This window comes from Pseudochaenichthys georgianus, chromosome 8 (genome assembly GCF_902827115.2).
Source record: "Pseudochaenichthys georgianus chromosome 8, fPseGeo1.2, whole genome shotgun sequence".
Taxonomy (NCBI): Eukaryota; Metazoa; Chordata; class Actinopteri; order Perciformes; family Channichthyidae; genus Pseudochaenichthys; species Pseudochaenichthys georgianus.
Genome location: NC_047510.2, coordinates 167,738 through 185,565, shown reverse-complemented (window position 1 = coordinate 185,565; position 17,828 = coordinate 167,738). Strand labels below are relative to the sequence as shown.

The 17,828-nt window shown below is 43.9% G+C and overlaps 1 protein-coding gene across 2 annotated transcripts; it reads left to right on the top strand.

The window, feature by feature from the left end:
- Positions 1-3,465: 3,465 nt before the first annotated feature.
- On the top strand, positions 3,466-15,086 carry rogdi (rogdi atypical leucine zipper). Of its 2 annotated transcripts, none has more exons than XM_034089962.2 (11): positions 3,466-3,676; positions 5,235-5,306; positions 7,192-7,274; positions 8,552-8,606; positions 8,678-8,758; positions 11,860-11,955; positions 12,046-12,144; positions 13,184-13,294; positions 13,388-13,437; positions 14,446-14,572; positions 14,780-15,086. In XM_034089962.2, the coding sequence occupies exons 1-11, from the start codon at positions 3,602-3,604 to the stop codon at positions 14,819-14,821; spliced, it is 891 nt and encodes a 296-aa protein (XP_033945853.1). In that variant the 5' UTR covers positions 3,466-3,601; the 3' UTR covers positions 14,822-15,086. The 2 variants fall into 2 exon arrangements, with proteins under 2 accessions (XP_033945853.1, XP_033945852.1); XM_034089961.2 differs by having other exon boundaries at positions 3,468-3,676; positions 13,181-13,294.
- Positions 15,087-17,828: the final 2,742 nt, after the last annotated feature.

Genomic DNA, 17,828 nt, shown 5'->3' with positions numbered 1-17,828 from the left:
ACACTCAAACAGTGTGTCCTTGACTGCGTAGTGGGGGTCTTCACACGTTCACACTCAAACAGTGTGTCCTTGACTGCGTAGTGGGGGTCTTCACACGTTCACACTCAGTGTGTCCTTGACTGCGTAGTGGGGGTCTTCACACTGTAAATGTTCCTGCTCCATACATATATAAATACTCATTTTCTGATAACTCAAATGTTCTTGTGGTTTTCTGCTTCCAACATCCTTGATCTAGTAGGGATCTACTTGTGTCCACTTTCTGTTGAGTATAATTATGTTAGACGGGTCAAGTTGTTACTGTGGTGCTCAGTTATCTGCGTCAATATATAATACCCTCATCCATTTGGATGCATCATCATCTGTAAAGTGTCCTGTCCAGTGAAGCTCCATTTAGCATGTTGTCCACAATGTTCCACCTTCGAAGACCTGCGTCACACCCAGACTAATGCAGATGTTCATGTCCTGCGTCACACCCAGACTAATGCAGATGTTCATGTCCTGCGTCACACCCAGACTAATGCAGATGTTCATGTCCTGCATCACACCCAGACTAATGCAGATGTTAATGTCCTGCATCACACCCAGACTAATGCAGATGTTAATGTCCTGCATCACACCCAGACTAATGCAGATGTTAATGTCCTGCATCACACCCAGACTAATGCAGATGTTAATGTCCTGCATCACACCCAGACTAATGCAGATGTTAATGTCCTGCATCACACCCAGACTAATGCAGGTGTTCATGTCCTGCATCACACCCAGACTAATGCAGATGTTAATGTCCTGCATCACACCCAGACTAATGCAGATGTTAATGTCCTGCATCACACCCAGACTAATGCAGATGTTAATGTCCAACATATGCAAAAGAAACATGGAATATATTCTCATAAGGAGCTCATCATAGTGAACCCCACTGTCTTGTCACCTTCTGGGATGTGAGTTAAACATGGCAGCAAGCCACTTTTACCCATGATGCAGTATGATATGAAGACACAGGAAAGTGTGCACCATCAAAACCGAGCTCATTGTGTTTAGTTTCTTTAGAGCCCACAGTTCATCAGTTAAACGGTACATACATGAGTTTTCCATAAAACAATGCATGTGTTCAGTTTTATTTGTCAAGGAAATGCTAAAGCTTTTAGATTGAAGTAGCCCTTCCACACCGCAGTGTAAAGATGGGTTTTTAGAAGGCAGGTGTAAATAGCACATTAGGTTGAGTAGGCTTTCTTTTATATCTACAATAACCGGGAATACTACTTTTGCTTTTGACTACAGTCTAAAATATTTGTGTCTTAATACCGTAGATCGTTCAGTTCAAGTGTAAATTGGTTATTGAGTGGTTTATATAATCTGGTTTATGGCATTTAAATAACAATGACTCGGATCGCGTTAAAGGAAGGAGGGTGTACCTTTGGTTTCGGGGATATTTATGATTTTGTGTACATGTGGAAGTATCAACACTTTTGTGCTGTTTAATAAATTCCCTCCTGATTATGACATGTTTTTGTGTTTAATGACTGATTCCCAGTTAAATTGTCACACAAATATAATAGAAAATGCAATTGAAATGCAGCTAGTTTCCCATCTTATTTAATCTGTTGGTTTGATCTCTGATATTTGGCCCTCGATGCATTCAAAACGTATTGGTCTTTGTGTAACTGTCCCATCTTATCTGCAGCCCTCAGACCCAAGCTCAATGTCTCCTGATAGAAGTCCAAAGAACGAGTCACACCGCACACCTTTACAAAAACACTGCAGCACACACTATTGTTTTCCTCCCCAATTGTTAAAGGAAACATGAACAGGTTGGGCATCAGAATTGTTGAAGAGGCAGTAACTAGCCAGTATAAGATGGCGTTAACACCACAGGCTGGGTGCACTGTTGATAAAGCAATAAGTGCAACATTCATTTGTTTTGTAATAGTTTGTGTTCAAAAATAAAGCTCTATAGCACAGAGGGAAACAAACATGTGATGGTGGAAGACCAATGAAAGCCACTCTGTTTGAGCTGTTATGGGTTGCCGGTAGATGCAGAATAATACACCGGAGGTAAAGGTATGGAATCATATAAGGCCAACTCCAGAAAGGTTGTCTTTGGAAGATCCACACCCTTGAGGCTTGAGCCTCCATTTCCCATCCACCATAGATTAGGCCTCTCACAAGACCTGGGGTCCTTTACTTGAGTAAAAGTACAAATACTATAGTCTTGAAATACTCCACTAACAAGTCGTGATTTCAAAACTCTACTCAAGTAAAGATACAACAATAATACCATCTTAAAGTAGACAAAATAAAAGTATTAATGGTCCATTTAAGAATAAAGAACAGAAGTATTATCAGCTAAATGTTCTTCAAGTATCAACAGTGACATTACTCTATATTTAATTATTATGGTTACTGTATTATCCTGTTTTTATACAGGTCAAAGCATTTAGTATTGTAGTTTTATAATTCCACATACTGTATATACAGTACAGCCTTATAACATATCGGCATGTGTTATTATGTATACAAAGTATCTAGTAACTGTGAGTGTTAGATAAATGTAGAGGAGTAAAAAAGTGTTTTACAGGTATGTTTTTGCCCTTGATTGCGTACTGTGAAGGCTTTTCAAGTATCTTATGTCCCCTCCTCGACTCCTCTCCTCGTGTCTTAGTCCCGCCCATAGGAGATGCGAGCGGAGGTGTCGAGGAGAGAGGAGGGGAAGCACCAGGCAGTTAGAGAGATGAGAACTCCTCTCCTCTGAGCGGTCATTTTAAAGAGACGTCCATTAATGATGACAGGAGGCTCAGCAGCCTCTGTCTGACGGACAGATGTGTTCATGATGACTTCTATATTTACTTTGATTCATTGAGAGTGCTGTATAATGAGACAATAACAGGCTACAGATGCGGAAATATACACACACATATATGTATATACCATTTCAGAATCAGTAAGTATGAGAGCACTCTCATAATAACGTAACGCAATCAGAGACTGGTTTTCAAAGCCTGACTGGTGGGCGGGGCCAGTCTAATGATGAACGTGTGACCCTTTAATGCTGCATTCACGTGGTCCTCGTAAAGAGCAATACATTTTCTCCTCAGAACAAAAAAGGCATCAGTCACGATCAGTCAGACAATATCTGTGATTTTGGATGTCTCTCAAAATGACAAGCAGCATGCGACTGATTTTTGCACAGTGACGTAATGAATAGGAGAACTATAACACAACAGCAAAAATAAACCAATGTTCAAATGTTCAGTACTTTGTTTGAAATGTTTAAGAAAGAAAACACTATTTAACAGTGTGGTTTAACAGCTGTTAACGAATTAATACAATATTACCTGTAAGAGTTAAACATGCATTGCAGAGGATTAATTTCCCAGCAGGACCATTATATTAGAGACAAAACCAAGCTCGAAAGGGTCATCTTTACAACTGTATTTGCCGCTGTTTTTGGTCACTTGTGTTTGCGCTCGCGTTATTTCCGACAGTACCCGAAGGCAACACATCTTCTGTTAATCTCGTAGGGAGAGAGAGAGACCTTCATCTCAGGGAGAGGACATTGTTTTGAAGGTGTACAACGAGTGTTATCCTGGTTCTGTACAACATGCTGAACCCGCAGAGGTCTCTGTCTGAGCTGCCCAAGATGTCGGCCGCCAGCCAGGTGGAGAGAGCGGTGCTGGTGAGTGTTAGCTCCGCGGTCCGCAGGGACAGACTGCTGCTTGTGTCTATGGCTGCTTGACTGACAGCCCGTCCGTAAATACCAAATGTGTTGGCATTTTGAAGTGATATTTGAAAGGAATGTAGATACTGTCTGGATGTGAGTAATGTAGCTGCTGCTAGCCGAGAGGAAGTGTAGCATCCTCCATACAGGTGCTGTCTTTAGTGATGCTGTGACAGTGGGCCTGTTTCTCTGTTGTCACCATCTCTGTACAGGTCTTCTACACTCTGTACGATATAGACATTATTATCTTACTGTTAACCAACGGAGCTCAGCTGCTCGGTAAGCTCTGAGCTGAGACTCAACCCTTCTGCAACTACGTGGTGGCCTTAAAGACTTGACCTGTTTCTCCCATTCACTGCAAAACAGCGTCATTCCAACAACACCAGAAGCATAACCCGAATGTTCCCAGTGAAGAACTTTAACAGAACATATTTCAAACTTAGCCTTGGAAATCTGGTTACTTTCTACTGTAATGGCATTGTTGTTGTTGTTGTTATTATTATTATTATTCAACAAGGACCATGCATACACATCCATAAATCTCACAAAGTGAAGACATGCTATATGCCAGATTATAGCTCAAAGCTGATTTGCATCTGCAATTCAAACATATCAAAATACAGATGAATACTATATAAATACCAGCACATACAACTATAATGTTACAATTATAACTTCCTGTATAATGTCCAAAATCAATTAATCATCAAAAATTGGCATGAGATTTGTGAATGGGGCTGGTCCATTGGTTTGATGTTGTCAAAGAATGTTTCTCTTTTCAAAGGTTCCTAGTGCTAACCAATGGAGAGAGCTTTAACAAAGGAATCTGTAAAGCCTAATTCAATTCAACAATGGAATTGTAATATTCGCGTATACGTCTTTACAACACATGTTAAGCCTCTCTGTGGTCTGCTGAAGCAACTGGATGTGTGTCTCCATTGACAGAATAAGACTATGAAAAAGCAGCAATTTGAACAACAAATATTTTTGGGAAAAAATCCCAGTTTACAATATAACACACAAAGTAAATGTCCCTGCTGTTTTCAGAGACCAGGACGGTCAATATGCAATGCCCGAATATCCTAGTTCCGTGGGTTCTTTGCATCTGATACAAATACAAAGTGTAATCATATTCATATTAATAAATGAGACACAGCACTGCTGAATCTTAATTTAACACTTATCACACAATCAGATCAACTGAATACATGTCCACATGTAATGCACAAACCAAACTGTAACAGAAGAAATGAGCATAATGACACATTAATGGAATAGTTTTGTGCCCAACAACAGCATTTATCATCAGAAAGAAGCATCTCTTTATCTTCGAGACAATGACACATTTGTTAACTTTCATTCATTTAAAATAAATACACCGTTTTAGTGTACTTGTGTTAACTCAGGCGTAAATAGATGACTGTAATACAAAGGTATTTGTGAGCCCATCTATTGTTGAAGTGGCCACCCCATATTCCTCCGTTTGTATGCATGAGTTCTTTTGACTTTTGAATAGGAGGAGGAGTTCAACTGGCTGCTGAAAGAAGAAGTGCATGCTGTCCTGAAGCAGCTCCAGGACGTCCTCAAGGTAAAAGGACAGCTTCATGTATCCAGGTGTTCAGGCCCGGACTGGCCATCGGGAGCACCGGGAGGTTTCCCGATGGCCAGGCCTTCAGTGGCCTGCTGGCCTGAGGATTTTTTGTATGTAGCCTATGTATTGTGAACGCAACGCTGCGCAAATGTGGGTCTGACTGCCTCACAGAGGGTGACTGGCTGTCTACATGATGTGGTCTGCCTCACAGAGGGTGACTGGCTGTCTACATGATGTGGTCTGCCTCACAGAGGGTGACTGGCTGTCTACATGATGTGGTCTGCCTCACAGAGGGTGACTGGCTGTCTACATGATGTGGTCTGCCTCACAGAGGGTGACTGGCTGTCTACATGATGTGGTCTGCCTCACAGAGGGTGACTGGCTGTCTACATGATGTGGTCTGCCTCACAGAGGGTGACTGGCTGTCTACATGATGTGGTCTGCCTCACAGAGGGTGACTGGCTGTCTACATGATGTGGCCTGCCGACATGGCCACTTTCATACAGACCATACACTAATGCCCTCGATTGGTCTTTGTGTGTCATTCAAGCTCGGGAGGGTGTGTGTGTGTGGCGCAAGTGAGCAAGAGAGAAAGCGCGCGCACCGGTTACGTGTAGGCTATTGTTGTTGTTAGCATCTGGTGCTAGCTAGCTGAGCTAACGGATATAAGGAGCCGTTTCAACAACAAGGTGGAGGAGAGTCCTCTCCTGTCAGACTGAGAGACTGATAACCTCAGCTCAGGTGAGGTAAAGGACTCTGCTGAGTGTTTACATAGTTAACTTAGTTCTCAGTGGGTCTCATGGTTTGGTCATCATTCATGTAAACACATATTTCCATTTGAAGGGAGAGTGATTAGTAAAATATTCATGAATAATAAAAAATAAAACGTTAACTAGGTGAAAAAATGTAAGATAAACTTTAAAAACTTGTTGAGAGCTAAAACTAGTCTTTGCTGCTGCTTCAAAGAGGAGCAGGGAGGGAGACAGGAGAGGCTGATTCAGGAGCCCAGACACACTCACAACTATAAATGAACCAAAAATAAATACATAAACAAGTTTCAATGTTTTTTCATATTGGATATCGTATGTTATTGGTTATGGCCATGTTTTTTTTATGATTATTGAAATGTATACAGTTCTGTTTCATGTGGGTGTAGTCTCTCTCTTTATTTCCCCCTCAAAGTGCACCAGATTGATGCATTTAAGTCCAACATTAAAAACACAATCTTACCGGGGGGGCATGCCCCCGGACCCCCCTATAGGATTTGAGGTCCATCCCCACTTAAAATATGTTCACATGAACAGGTTCCTAAATAGATTTTCACATTTGTTTAAATAGTAACCCATCTCCATATGTTTATTTTTTGGTAGTAGATTTAGAGGGCTATCACTACGGGCAGCAACGCTGTAAATATTGACAAATAAATCCAGCAAAATGTCACAAAAAACTGGTAGTGGCCTGGCTGGGTGTATAATTCCCGGCCTGACTTATTGGCCCTGCAGGCGTTTATACAACAACTTGGTGATGTGGTCCAATTATTACCATTCATTTAATGTGGGGGTCCGTCTATTTGTAATGTTCAGTTATTCAAAACAGCTCTTTGTGGTTCTGGGGGGGCTTTATCAGGTTTGAGCTTTACATTGATATCAGAAATCCTGCCTTACAGAGTGGTGTCAGTTTGAAACAGGATGATCTAAACATTACCATCTGGTACCAGTGAAAGTCATTCACCCAGTGACTGAGTTAGACACCAGAGGTTAAGATCAGAAACATCATGTCTCTCCAATGCTCTCCCACACCTCAAATGATACATCTATCAACTCAAAGACCACCAATCCACAACTCAGTGATGTTTCTAACAGTGAGTCTGCTCTGCCAACAGGAGGCCTCCCGACGTTTCTCCATGCCCACCCCAGGCCTGGAGAGTCAGCTCAAACAGGAGAACTTCATCCTCGGCAGCTCAACGTAATACTCTGTGTACCTCAACTTACTATGGACAGGATGAATGAAATACAATAGTGTGTCTGTAGTGAAATAACTAGGTCCTGTCTTTAACATACGGAGCCCCTATAAGTTCATGGGGGCAAAAAGAAGTTTCTCGTTCGCCCGACATCGAACTGCCGGATTATTACTGTGTGTGTGTGTGTGTGTGTGTGTGTGTGTGTGTGTGTGTGTGTGTGTGTGTGTGTGTGTGTGTGTGTGTGTGTGTGTGTGTGTGTGTGTGTGTGTGTGTGTGTGTGTGTGTGTGTGTGTGTGTGTGTGTGTGTGTGTACTTCATCGAGATTAAACAAACTTCTTTCACTTGTGAATACACACATATACCTATGGATTTAGCCAGATGTGTGTAAATTACTGTTCATAGTCATTTGAAAACAAATGCCGGTGTCGGACAGACATATACACCGAACACACAGAGTGGAGCTGAGCAGAGCACAAACACACACACATCATGTGCCTTGGTGACCGGACATCTCCTTCATAAAACGAGTAATAGGGGGAATAATCGGGCAGTTCGATGTGTGTGTGGGGGGGGGTTATAAACGTAGCAGCCTCGATCTCTATTCAGCTGTTCTAATGAAGGTAAACACAGTGAAGGCGGCGCGTAAAGGACACAGTGAGAGTCACGGACATGAATTCATAGATCAAGGCAGACTGGTTCACATACTACATACTACATACATACTCTCCTGTTTTGCCGATTCGGTGCTTAAACAAATAGCTCGACACCTCTGGCCGAAATTGAAATGTCCCTAAAATGAAGTCCGTGTTTGAAATATATCACAAATAATGTATGAACTGCCATTTCCCCACGTAAACATAACAGTCTGCAATGAAACGGTTGTCTCCTGTGCGCTCCTCTTCCTACTTGGCGCACAGGTAACTTTAAAGTATCTCGTGTGCACGAGAAAGTATACGTCATATGAGAGGCCCCGCCGTAAATGGAGCGCGATTTCCGCCAAAGATTTGGAAATTGGTCCGTGCGCAAAGCATTGTGGGGATTTTAAGACTGCGGATTCTACACATGTGCAGCCTCCAAATGTCCCTCTACGAAGTACGCCAGCCTCGGTAGAATTCCAAGTATGCTGGACATTGGAACAGTCCTTCAGCGGCACTCGATGACGTAGTATGCTTGAATAGTGGCATTGAGAAACACCCAGAGTAAAGCCGTCCCTTGACATCATGTGTCTTGTAGAGAGTCTGTAGTTCCCGGTGATGTTGAAACAGAGTGTGATGTTTTGCAGCATGGACCAGGTGAAGGGGGTGCTGACTCTGCAGGGAGAGGCTCTGACTCAGGCTGTGAGTTTCTCAAGCTTTACTCCTCTCATGTTACTCATTGACTGTAGTTAATGTTTTTCCTCTCTTCACAGGACATAAACCTGAAGGTTGCAAAGAGCAGCCAAGTGCTACACTTTCAGTTCAGAGAGGACAAAATGTGGAAGCTGCAGCAGGTACGGTGTGGAGTGTGTGATGCTAACACACACACACACACACACACACACACACACACACACACACACACACAACACAACCCTGAAACACAGGGAATAGAGTGTGAGGATTTACTTTTCTCTCATAAGGAGTGTTTTTTTGTCAATGTGCAATTTGACAAAGATAGTGTAAAACGAATTAGCATTCAAATGAATGTCTCCAACAGTGTTGGTATTAACTATACACATTGATTCCTTCAATGTGTTTTTGCTCAAGTTTGATGTTATTGTTATTGATGTTCTTCGATTCTTTATTCTTCCCCTTATTATTATTTCAGCCAATACTTTGGCTCTCCATAACTTCAGCTTACTTTCAGCTACAGAAACCATTCAAATATCAAACTATTCAGCCTTTTCAGGAATCGATGGGATTTTATACTTTTTGAAATATTCAGCTTTTTAAACTCTTTTTTTAACCTGGAAGTCTATGGGAGGAAGCTTCCTCTTTAACTACACCTTGCGCCAAATGCTTCTCTTGCCACATACTTTCAGCTAGAGACTTCATTCCAACTTTAAAATGATCACAAGACCATCAGCTATTAAATTCTTATTCTTATTTTTGATATCTTTTACACTTTTTGAGATATTTAACTTAGTTTGGAACTTGTTAAAGAGGCTTTCATCAGTGTGTATTGAGCAGCTCGTTAAGTCTAGAGTGCTTTGATCTCAAAACAGAGTGCAGGACAGCTTGAAATTCTCCCAAAAAAATGTTTTAAACCTGCCATAATTCCCAAACCCTACACTCCTCAGACATAATTTGACATAAAAACGTAGGAAAAAAACGTAGGAAAACCTCTCCTAGGTTGGAAAATAAAAAAAAATTGAGGGCATGAAGAGAGAACAAGTCCAGCTAGCTCCCATTAGACTCCTATGTAAAAAAAATCCGGATCTTTCTTCAGAGCAGGGAGAAGTACACTTTAGACAAACTGCTCCCATCTCCACATTTTACACACAAAACCCAAATAAACAACATATTTCAGTTCATTGGGGTCCCTGATGCTCAGGGTCTGCTCATTTTTTTTTATAGGAGCCATAGTTTTTTAACAGGTGGCAAAATTGTCAGATATACTCCTCAATGCATTCTTATGGGATGCAGTTGGTTGTCATGGTGTTGCTGCGCAGATTGGAGCCACACACACGTGAGTCACATCATCCAATCAGAGCAGACACCATGGTAACCTTTGATCTCTGGGTTTACACACACAGGTGTTTGTAAACATTCAATCACTACTACTTACATGTAATATCTTGATGTAACTCATTCAGCCTCATTTCAGCTGCAGGAACCATTCAGATATCAAACCATTCAGCCTTTTCAACTCATGATGGGAAACTTTCAACTTTTTCAAAATATGTTATACTTTTTAAAATATTCAGCTTTTTAAAGTCTGCTTTTAACATGGCAATGCATTTGAGCTGTAACAATTTGATTCAAATCATTTCACTTTTCTGCATTTCTCTGCTAAATTCAGCAACACACTTACTTGTTTTTTGTAGCCAAAAGCAGCTACCATTCAGCTAATAACATATTCAGCTTTTTCTGCATGTTCAGCTAAATTCAGCCATAAATGTTCACAGTTTACAACATTCGCACGCATTTTCTGCAGGAAATGCATTTTCTAGTTACAGCAGTTCAGCAATCTGCTGGTATTTCTGTGTGGCTGGCGAAGCCACACACAGAATATTATTCAACATAATTATCTCATCTTATTCTCCTTCTTCCGCCACACATTGTGTCACGCTTCTTGTCCGGCAGCGTTGACACGAAACACACACAAAAGACATCCAAACGTGCGGAATGACCGGGATCGTGTTGCTATGTCTTTTATAAGAGATTTGCTTTCATTTGCCCGATAGGAAAGAATGGGAAATCCATTCGAACAGAGCTCAAAACACCCCACTTTGACCCCAAACAGATTCCACATTCTCTAACGTAGAATTACAAGTTTACACGGTTCTCAAGGCGATGGACTTTATTGGACTGTTTGGATATTTTTTGATAGCTAGTACGGTTCTCACGGAGTCGCAGCTGTACATGTTATAATGGGTGTGTATGGGAGAGCTGGTTAAGACTTAGTGTGGGTAACATCATGGCTCGAGGGGAGAGGAGCTTTAACACACCTGTGGGTCGTTAACTAAATCCAGTGGTAATCTAAACATTTTCAGAAACGAATGTGGTACAAGAATCCATCGGGATGCGCACCCAAGTTTCAGTCAGTCAACATTTCTCTGAATGTTCTAGTTCATTTGACAGTTCAGAGGCTCGTAAGTGTTCTGACACCCATGCACAGGGTTGCCAGGGTTACTTTAAAAATGAAATGCGTTACAATTACCAACAACCTGTAGAAGAATGTAATCAGTAACCTAATCTGAGTATCAAAATATAAGAGTCATTTAATCTGATTACTTTCCGTTACTTTGGGATTACCTCAATATCAAATGCAATGCAAATAAAGACCAGAGAAAATAAATATCAATAGGATGAATTGACTTTGTATCATGTGAGAAAACAGAACAATGTGACCTTAGGAAAGAAGAAACCAAGACATTTAAAAAGATGCTGCCTGTCACTCAGCATGTTCCGGCAGCAGCCTCAACACCAACTGAAACACAGGAGCTGACAGACAATGCTCCGTTTTAGTTACACACTATGTTATGGAGATATAGGTTGACCTGCTGAATGAGAAACCGAACAAAGGAAGCAAAGAAAGTGAAGACCATAAAGCAGGTTCAGGCAGTAGGCGTATAGATTCACGCTGAAAGTGTTCGCCTGCAGAACAGAGAAGAGAGCATCTGATCCTTTGCAACAAGCACGCCATGCTCTGTTCAGGGATCACGAGCACGGTCATCATGCTCGTGATCCCCGTTCTCTAGAAATGTATCTCTTATTTGTATGTAACTGTAAGGGAATAGTTACCTCTTTTTTGTATCCTGATTACGTACCCCTTGACACCCGTTGCCCCCCAGCCTGCCCATGCATTGAGTGCCATTCTCTCACTTTGAATATAGAATGTGTTTTGTATGCCTCGCTGATCCCTCACACCTCCCCCTCCTCTCCTCAGATCCAGGATGCCAGGAACCACGTGAACCAGGCCCTGGGGCTCCTGGGCAGCCGTGACGAGAGCTACCACTTCAAGACGGGGGCCGAGGTCAATAAGGTGTGTCCTCCGTCTCTCATGGCAACCCTGACCATGGCTAACTGTTTGCTGTGTCAGTGAGCTCACTTCCTGTTCCTGTGTCTGCCTCAGCTCATGGACGCAGTGATGCTGCAGCTGACCAGAGCGCGCAACCGCCTCACCACCCCCGCCTCCATGACGCTGCCCGAGCTGGCCACCAGCGGGCTGATGGTGCACACACACACACACACACACACACACACACACACACACACACACACACACACACACACACACACACACACACACACACACACACACACACGTGAATATTGATATCTGTGGGTTTGATTGGCTCCTTCACTAAACATGCAACACTTGAAGCTGAATGACTGCATGAGATATATATATATATATGTGTATATATATATATATATATACATACATATGTGTGTATATATATATATATATATATATATATGTGTGTATATGTACTGTGTTTGTACAAACATGTAGCTTTATAAATCTTGTTTTAGTCTGAGTCACTTAGTTCCAATGAAGAGAACATCTCAATGCTCTAGCAGCATACAATGATATCTGAGGTATGATATTTCCCTCCCTTTTTAAGTTAAGAAGAATATATCAGGCTAACTCAAACAATTGATGAAATCAATGTAATTCCAGGGCCTGGTGTGGAAGCCAGGGATGTGCAAACCAAAGATACCGGGTTAGAGTCCGAACTAAGTAGCCTTTGTCCTGTGCAGAGAGAAAAGCTTGGCCAGGCAGATAATCCGTCTGAAATAATCATCATCAAATAATAATGTTTGTTTGTGAATAAAGGACAAAAGCAATGTTTTGGCAGGTGAACATGTTGTTGTTGTTGTACTCATTTAGACGTGCATCACTAGCCAGTGTTTTAACTAAAACATTGATATGAATCCACTCTAATGAAGGTGTACTGCAGGCGGTGTGACTATCCTGGCATGCCTCTGCAGAGCCCTGACGCATGCTTCAGGGCTGCGGCACCTCTCGGGCCCAATTGAGTATTTGTACTTGAGAAAACCGAAATATGTTGTTTTCTTTTGGTTGGGGCATCTTGCTTCTCCTCTTCCAGCAGCTTAGATTCATATTATGAAGCTCAGATATGGCTGTTCATGGTTTGGTGTAGGAGAAGTTGAGTGCTGACTGAACCCACACCTTTCAGGTGCCGGGTTCCACAAGGTGGTGGAAGAACAGAAAGCAACTTGTGTGTGTCCTCCATCTCCAGAAGATGTTCACCCCTCCCATGCCTGGGGACGTGATGGTGAACTTCTACATCAACCTGAGCAAACTGTGCCTGACGGTGTACCAGCTGCACGTGCTGCCTCCCAACACCACCAAGGTATCGCACCATGACGGTGGCTGTGTGTAGTGTGCTGTGTGTAGTGTGTAGTGTGTGACCTCTCACAGCTGGGACTCGTTGTTTCATCTCTAGAACTACAGGCCGGCTGGAAGCTCCGTGCTGCACAACCCAGGAGCCATGTTGTGAGTTCTGTCTGCCTGTGTCTCTGTGTCTCTGTGTCTCTCTGTCTCTGTCTCTGTCTCTCTGTCTGTGTCTCTCTGTGTCTCTGTCTCCCTGTCTGTGTCTCTGTCTCCCTCTCTGTGTCTCTGTCTGTCTGCCTGTGTCTCTCTGTCTCTCTGTCTGTGTCTCTGTGTCTCTCTGTCTCTCTGTCTGTGTCTCTCTGTCTCTGTGTCTCTCTGTGTCTCTGTCTCTCTGTCTGTGTCTCTCTGTCTCTGTGTCTCTCTGTGTCTCTGTCTCCCTGTCTGTGTCTCTCTGTCTCTGTCTCCCTGTGTCTCTGTCTCTCTGTCTGTCTGCGTCTCTGTCTGTCTGTGTCTCTGTCTCTCTGTCTCTGTGTCTCTGTCCATCTGTGTGTCTGTCTGTCTGTCTGCGTCTCTGTCTGTCTGTCTGTCTGTCTGTCTGTATGTGTGTCTGTCTCTCTGTGTCTCTGTCTCTCTGTCTCTGTGTCTCTGTCCATCTGTGTGTCTGTCTGTCTGTCTGCGTCTCTGTCTGTCTGTCTGTCTGTCTGTCTGTATGTGTGTCTGTCTCTCTGTGTGTCTGTCTCTCTGTGTCTCTGTCTCTGTGTCTCTGTCCATCTGTGACTCTGTCTCTCTGTGTCTCTGTCTGTCTGTGTCTCTGTCTCTCTGTGTATCTGTCTGTCTGTGTCTCTGTCTCTCTGTGTATCTGTCTCTCTGTCTGTCTGTGTCTCTGTGTCTCTCTCTGTCTGTCTGTGTCTCTGTCTGTCTGTGTCTCTCTGTGTCTCTGTCTCTCTGTGTCTCTGTCTCTCTGTCTGTCTGTCTCTCTGTGTCTCTCTCTGTCTGTCTGTGTCTCTGTCTGTCTGTGTCTCTCTGTGTCTCTGTCTCTCTGTGTCTCTGTCTGTCTGTCTGTGTCTCTGTCTGTCTCTGTCTGTCTGTGTCTCTCTGTGTCTCTGTCTCTCTGTGTCTCTGTTTAAGGTCCCTCTAACGTCTCCTTGGTCCTCCCCCTCTCCTCCTCAGTGAGCTCAACAACAACCGCTTCGAGGTGAGCCACGTCCACAAGGTGGAGTGTGTGGTGCCGTGGCTGAACGACACGCTGGTGTTCTTCACCATCTCTCTGCAGCTGTGCCAGCAGCTCAAGGACAAGGTGAGTGTCCTGCACCACCAGCCAGTCGGGTCACATGACTCACCTGGGAGAGGGGGGTTCCCTCACTCTGACCCGCTTGTGACAGTTGCTTTGTAGCTGCAGTTGAGAACAACGACGGCCACAGGGTGTGTCTGTCTGAAATGCAATGAACGTCCTCATAGGTCACTGCTAGCTACCTGTGACCGAGCGCTCTCTCTCCTCCTGCAGATCTCCGTCTTCTCCAGCTTCTGGAACTACAGGCCGTTCTGAGCCTCTTCGTGACGACCGCTTTATTTTTTATACACAGTACATATACACACATATATATATATATATACACACATATGTATGTATATATATATATATATATACACATATATATATATATATATCTCATGCAGTCATTCAGCTTCAAGTGTTGCATGTTTAGTGAAGGAGCCAATCAAACCCACAGATATCAATATTCACGTGTGTGTGTGTGTGTGTGTGTGTGTGTGTGTGTGTGTGTGTGTGTGTGTGTGTGTGTGTGTGTGTGTGTGTGTGTGTGTGTGTGTGTGTGTGTGTGTGTGTGTGTGTGTGTGTGTGTGTGTGTGTGTGTGTGTGTGTGTGTGTGTGTGTGTGTGTGTGTGGCACTCAGGGCGGGAACACTAGGAGGTCACTTTTTGTTTTACTTTATAATATATTGAAGTCTCTTGAAGAGGCCCTGCACCATGTGACGTGTTGAGCCAGAACTATAGGCATGGCTGTTATTACTAAGAGAGGGTATCATGTGTTGTGAGCTGTCTGTGGGGGGCTCTCCTGGTCCAGCTCTGCTCCAAGTCTGTGGGGAGGTCTCCTGGTCCAGCTCTGCTCCAAGTCTGTGGGGGAGGTCTCTTGGTCCAAGTCTGTGGGGGAGGTCTCTTGGTCCAAGTCTGTGGGGGGGGTCTCTTGGTCCAAGTCTGTGGGGGAGGTCTCTTGGTCCAAGTCTGTGGGGGGGGTCTCTTGGTCCAAGTCTGTGGGGGAGGTCTCTTGGTCCAAGTCTGTGGGGGGGTACTAACCTGTGTGTACATGCATCACTAATTCTCCGCTCTCAGCCGCCACGTGTCAGGAGGCGGAGTCAGGAGGCGGAGTCAGGTGGTCAGGAGGCGGAGTCAGGCGGTCAGGAGGCGGAGTCAGGCGGTCAGGAGAAGAAGCTTCTGTCTGTCCAAACATCAGAAAGCCAAAGTGTGTCACGCTGCTCAGCTGTTGCTCACACCAACAACACAAAGCTCGTCCCGTCGACAGAAGCCTTTCAGCTCACCCCTGAGGAGCATGCTTGGATGTGATCCGCTTCAGGCTGGATCGCACCAACAGACACTCAGAAGGACTTGTGACGGAGGATGCGGCTCTGAGAGCCTGTAGTGTGTGTGTAGACCCTAACCCTGACACACAGCGCGTCAGGGGTCAAAGGCTCAACGGGGCTCGTGATGAGGGTTTATCAGATCGTTTTGAGGACTCTCAGTCAGGATGTTCAACCGCTACAGCACAGACGTGTTCTGTCTGCAAGTGCCCGACCTTAAGGATACACACAATCAGTCCTCTCCAGTGCACCAGCTGGGATGCAGTCACTTGAGCCCCTGACGGAGCACTGGGCGCTTCAGCGTGAGGAGGCATGCAGAGTGTGGTGTGAGGTCGGAGGTGTAGCAGGCCGCTGACGCAGTGATCGTCCCAGGGGCCAAAGTCCCCTCAGACACTGATGCTAAACGTCTCATGTCAGCATATCCTTAAGCCCTGTTACATTTGTTTCCAGCATGTCGTTGTTGGGGTTGCTGCTGATTGATTATTGCCTGCCTCACATTCCCGTTGTTAGCGATAAGCTGCCTGTGGGACGTCACCCGGGTGCTCTGTTGATGTTCATTTCACATGTTGTGCACGTATGTTGTTGATTCCCTGTGAACACTGATCCAATCATGAACAAATGTCTTCATTCCAGTAAGTGTTAAACTATCTTAAAAAGCTGCCTATCATATAAATGTGAAATGATGTATCTGTGGTGCAATAAAAAGATTCTAAAGGATAACCTGCCCGTGTGACTGATCCCTTCGCTGGAGTCGTGTTCCTGCTGGAGACGCAGAACATGCCCAGGCAGTGACCATTAGCACCGCTGCTGTCCCACTGCCTGACTTGTTGTTATTGACTTATTGATTTCATTGATGTTGACTAGTGATGCATGTCTGCACTCATTCTGATTACATGATTCCACATTGACCACCGAGGGCTTCCAGGGTTTCCCACACAGACTATACTTGGGCGGGCCCCCAGGTATATTAACGGCCGCCCAGGTATATTTCGCGACCCATTTAGGTTTTTTTTTTATTCGTGCGTGACCACGACGCCATCTGCGATCGCTTAACTTGTGGACAATGATCCCTCGCTCCCTTGCACTGATCTCGCCTCCTTCTGGCCTGTTAAGTGGCCTGCCTCACACAGGGTGACTGGCTGTCCACATGATGTGGCCTGCCGACACGGCCACTGTCATACAGATCATACATCAAAGCCCTTGATTGGTCTCTGTGTGTCATTCAAGCTCGGGATAAGCTCAGCTCAGGTGAGGTAAAGGACTCTCTGAGTGTTTAGATAGTTAACTTAGTCTACGTTCTCAGTGGGTCTCAAACGGTGTGGTCACCATTTATGTAAACACATATTTCCATTTGAGAGGGTAGTGATTGGTCTAATGGATAGCGAGGTGGGCTGAAGATCGGAAGGCTATGAGTTAAAATCCCACCAGGAACACCACCACTAGTGTGCCCTTGAGTAAGGCACTTAGCCCTTAGTTACTCCAGGGAGAATGTCCCTGTAATCGGTCATTATAAGTCGCTTTGGATAAAAGCGTCAGCTAAATGAAATGTAGTGTGATTAGTAAAATATGCATGAATAAATAAATAAAAAGTTAACTGGGTGAAAAAAGGTAAGATACACTTTTAAAACTTGTTGAGAGAAAACTAGTCTTTGCTGCTGCCTCAAAGAGGAGGGAGACAGGAGAGGCTGATTCAGGAGCACAGACACACTCACAACTATAAATGAACCAAAACTAAATGAATAGTTTCAGTGTTTTTTTCATATTGGAAATGGTATGTTATTGGTTATGGCCATGCTTTTATGATTATTGAAATGCATACAGTTCTGTTTAATATAGGTGTTTCCATAGATCTAGTCTCTCCAATTCCCCTCAAAATGCACCAGATTGATGCATTTAACTCCAAAATAAAATCTTACTGGGGGGGCATGCCCCTAGACCCCCCTAGAGGATTTGAGGTCG

What these genes read in the sequence shown, in the direction of transcription:
- rogdi (XM_034089961.2), top strand. Translation starts at nt 3,602, where the DNA reads ATGCTGAACCCGCAGAGGTCTCTGTCTGAGCTGCCCAAGATGTCGGCC. An exon ending in AAATGTGGAAGCTGCAGCAG is followed by an intron (nt 8,759 to 11,859) that starts GTACGGTGTGGA and finishes TCCTCTCCTCAG; the next exon opens with ATCCAGGATGCCAGGAACCA. An exon ending in CGGGGGCCGAGGTCAATAAG is followed by an intron (nt 11,956 to 12,045) that starts GTGTGTCCTCCG and finishes TGTCTGCCTCAG; the next exon opens with CTCATGGACGCAGTGATGCT.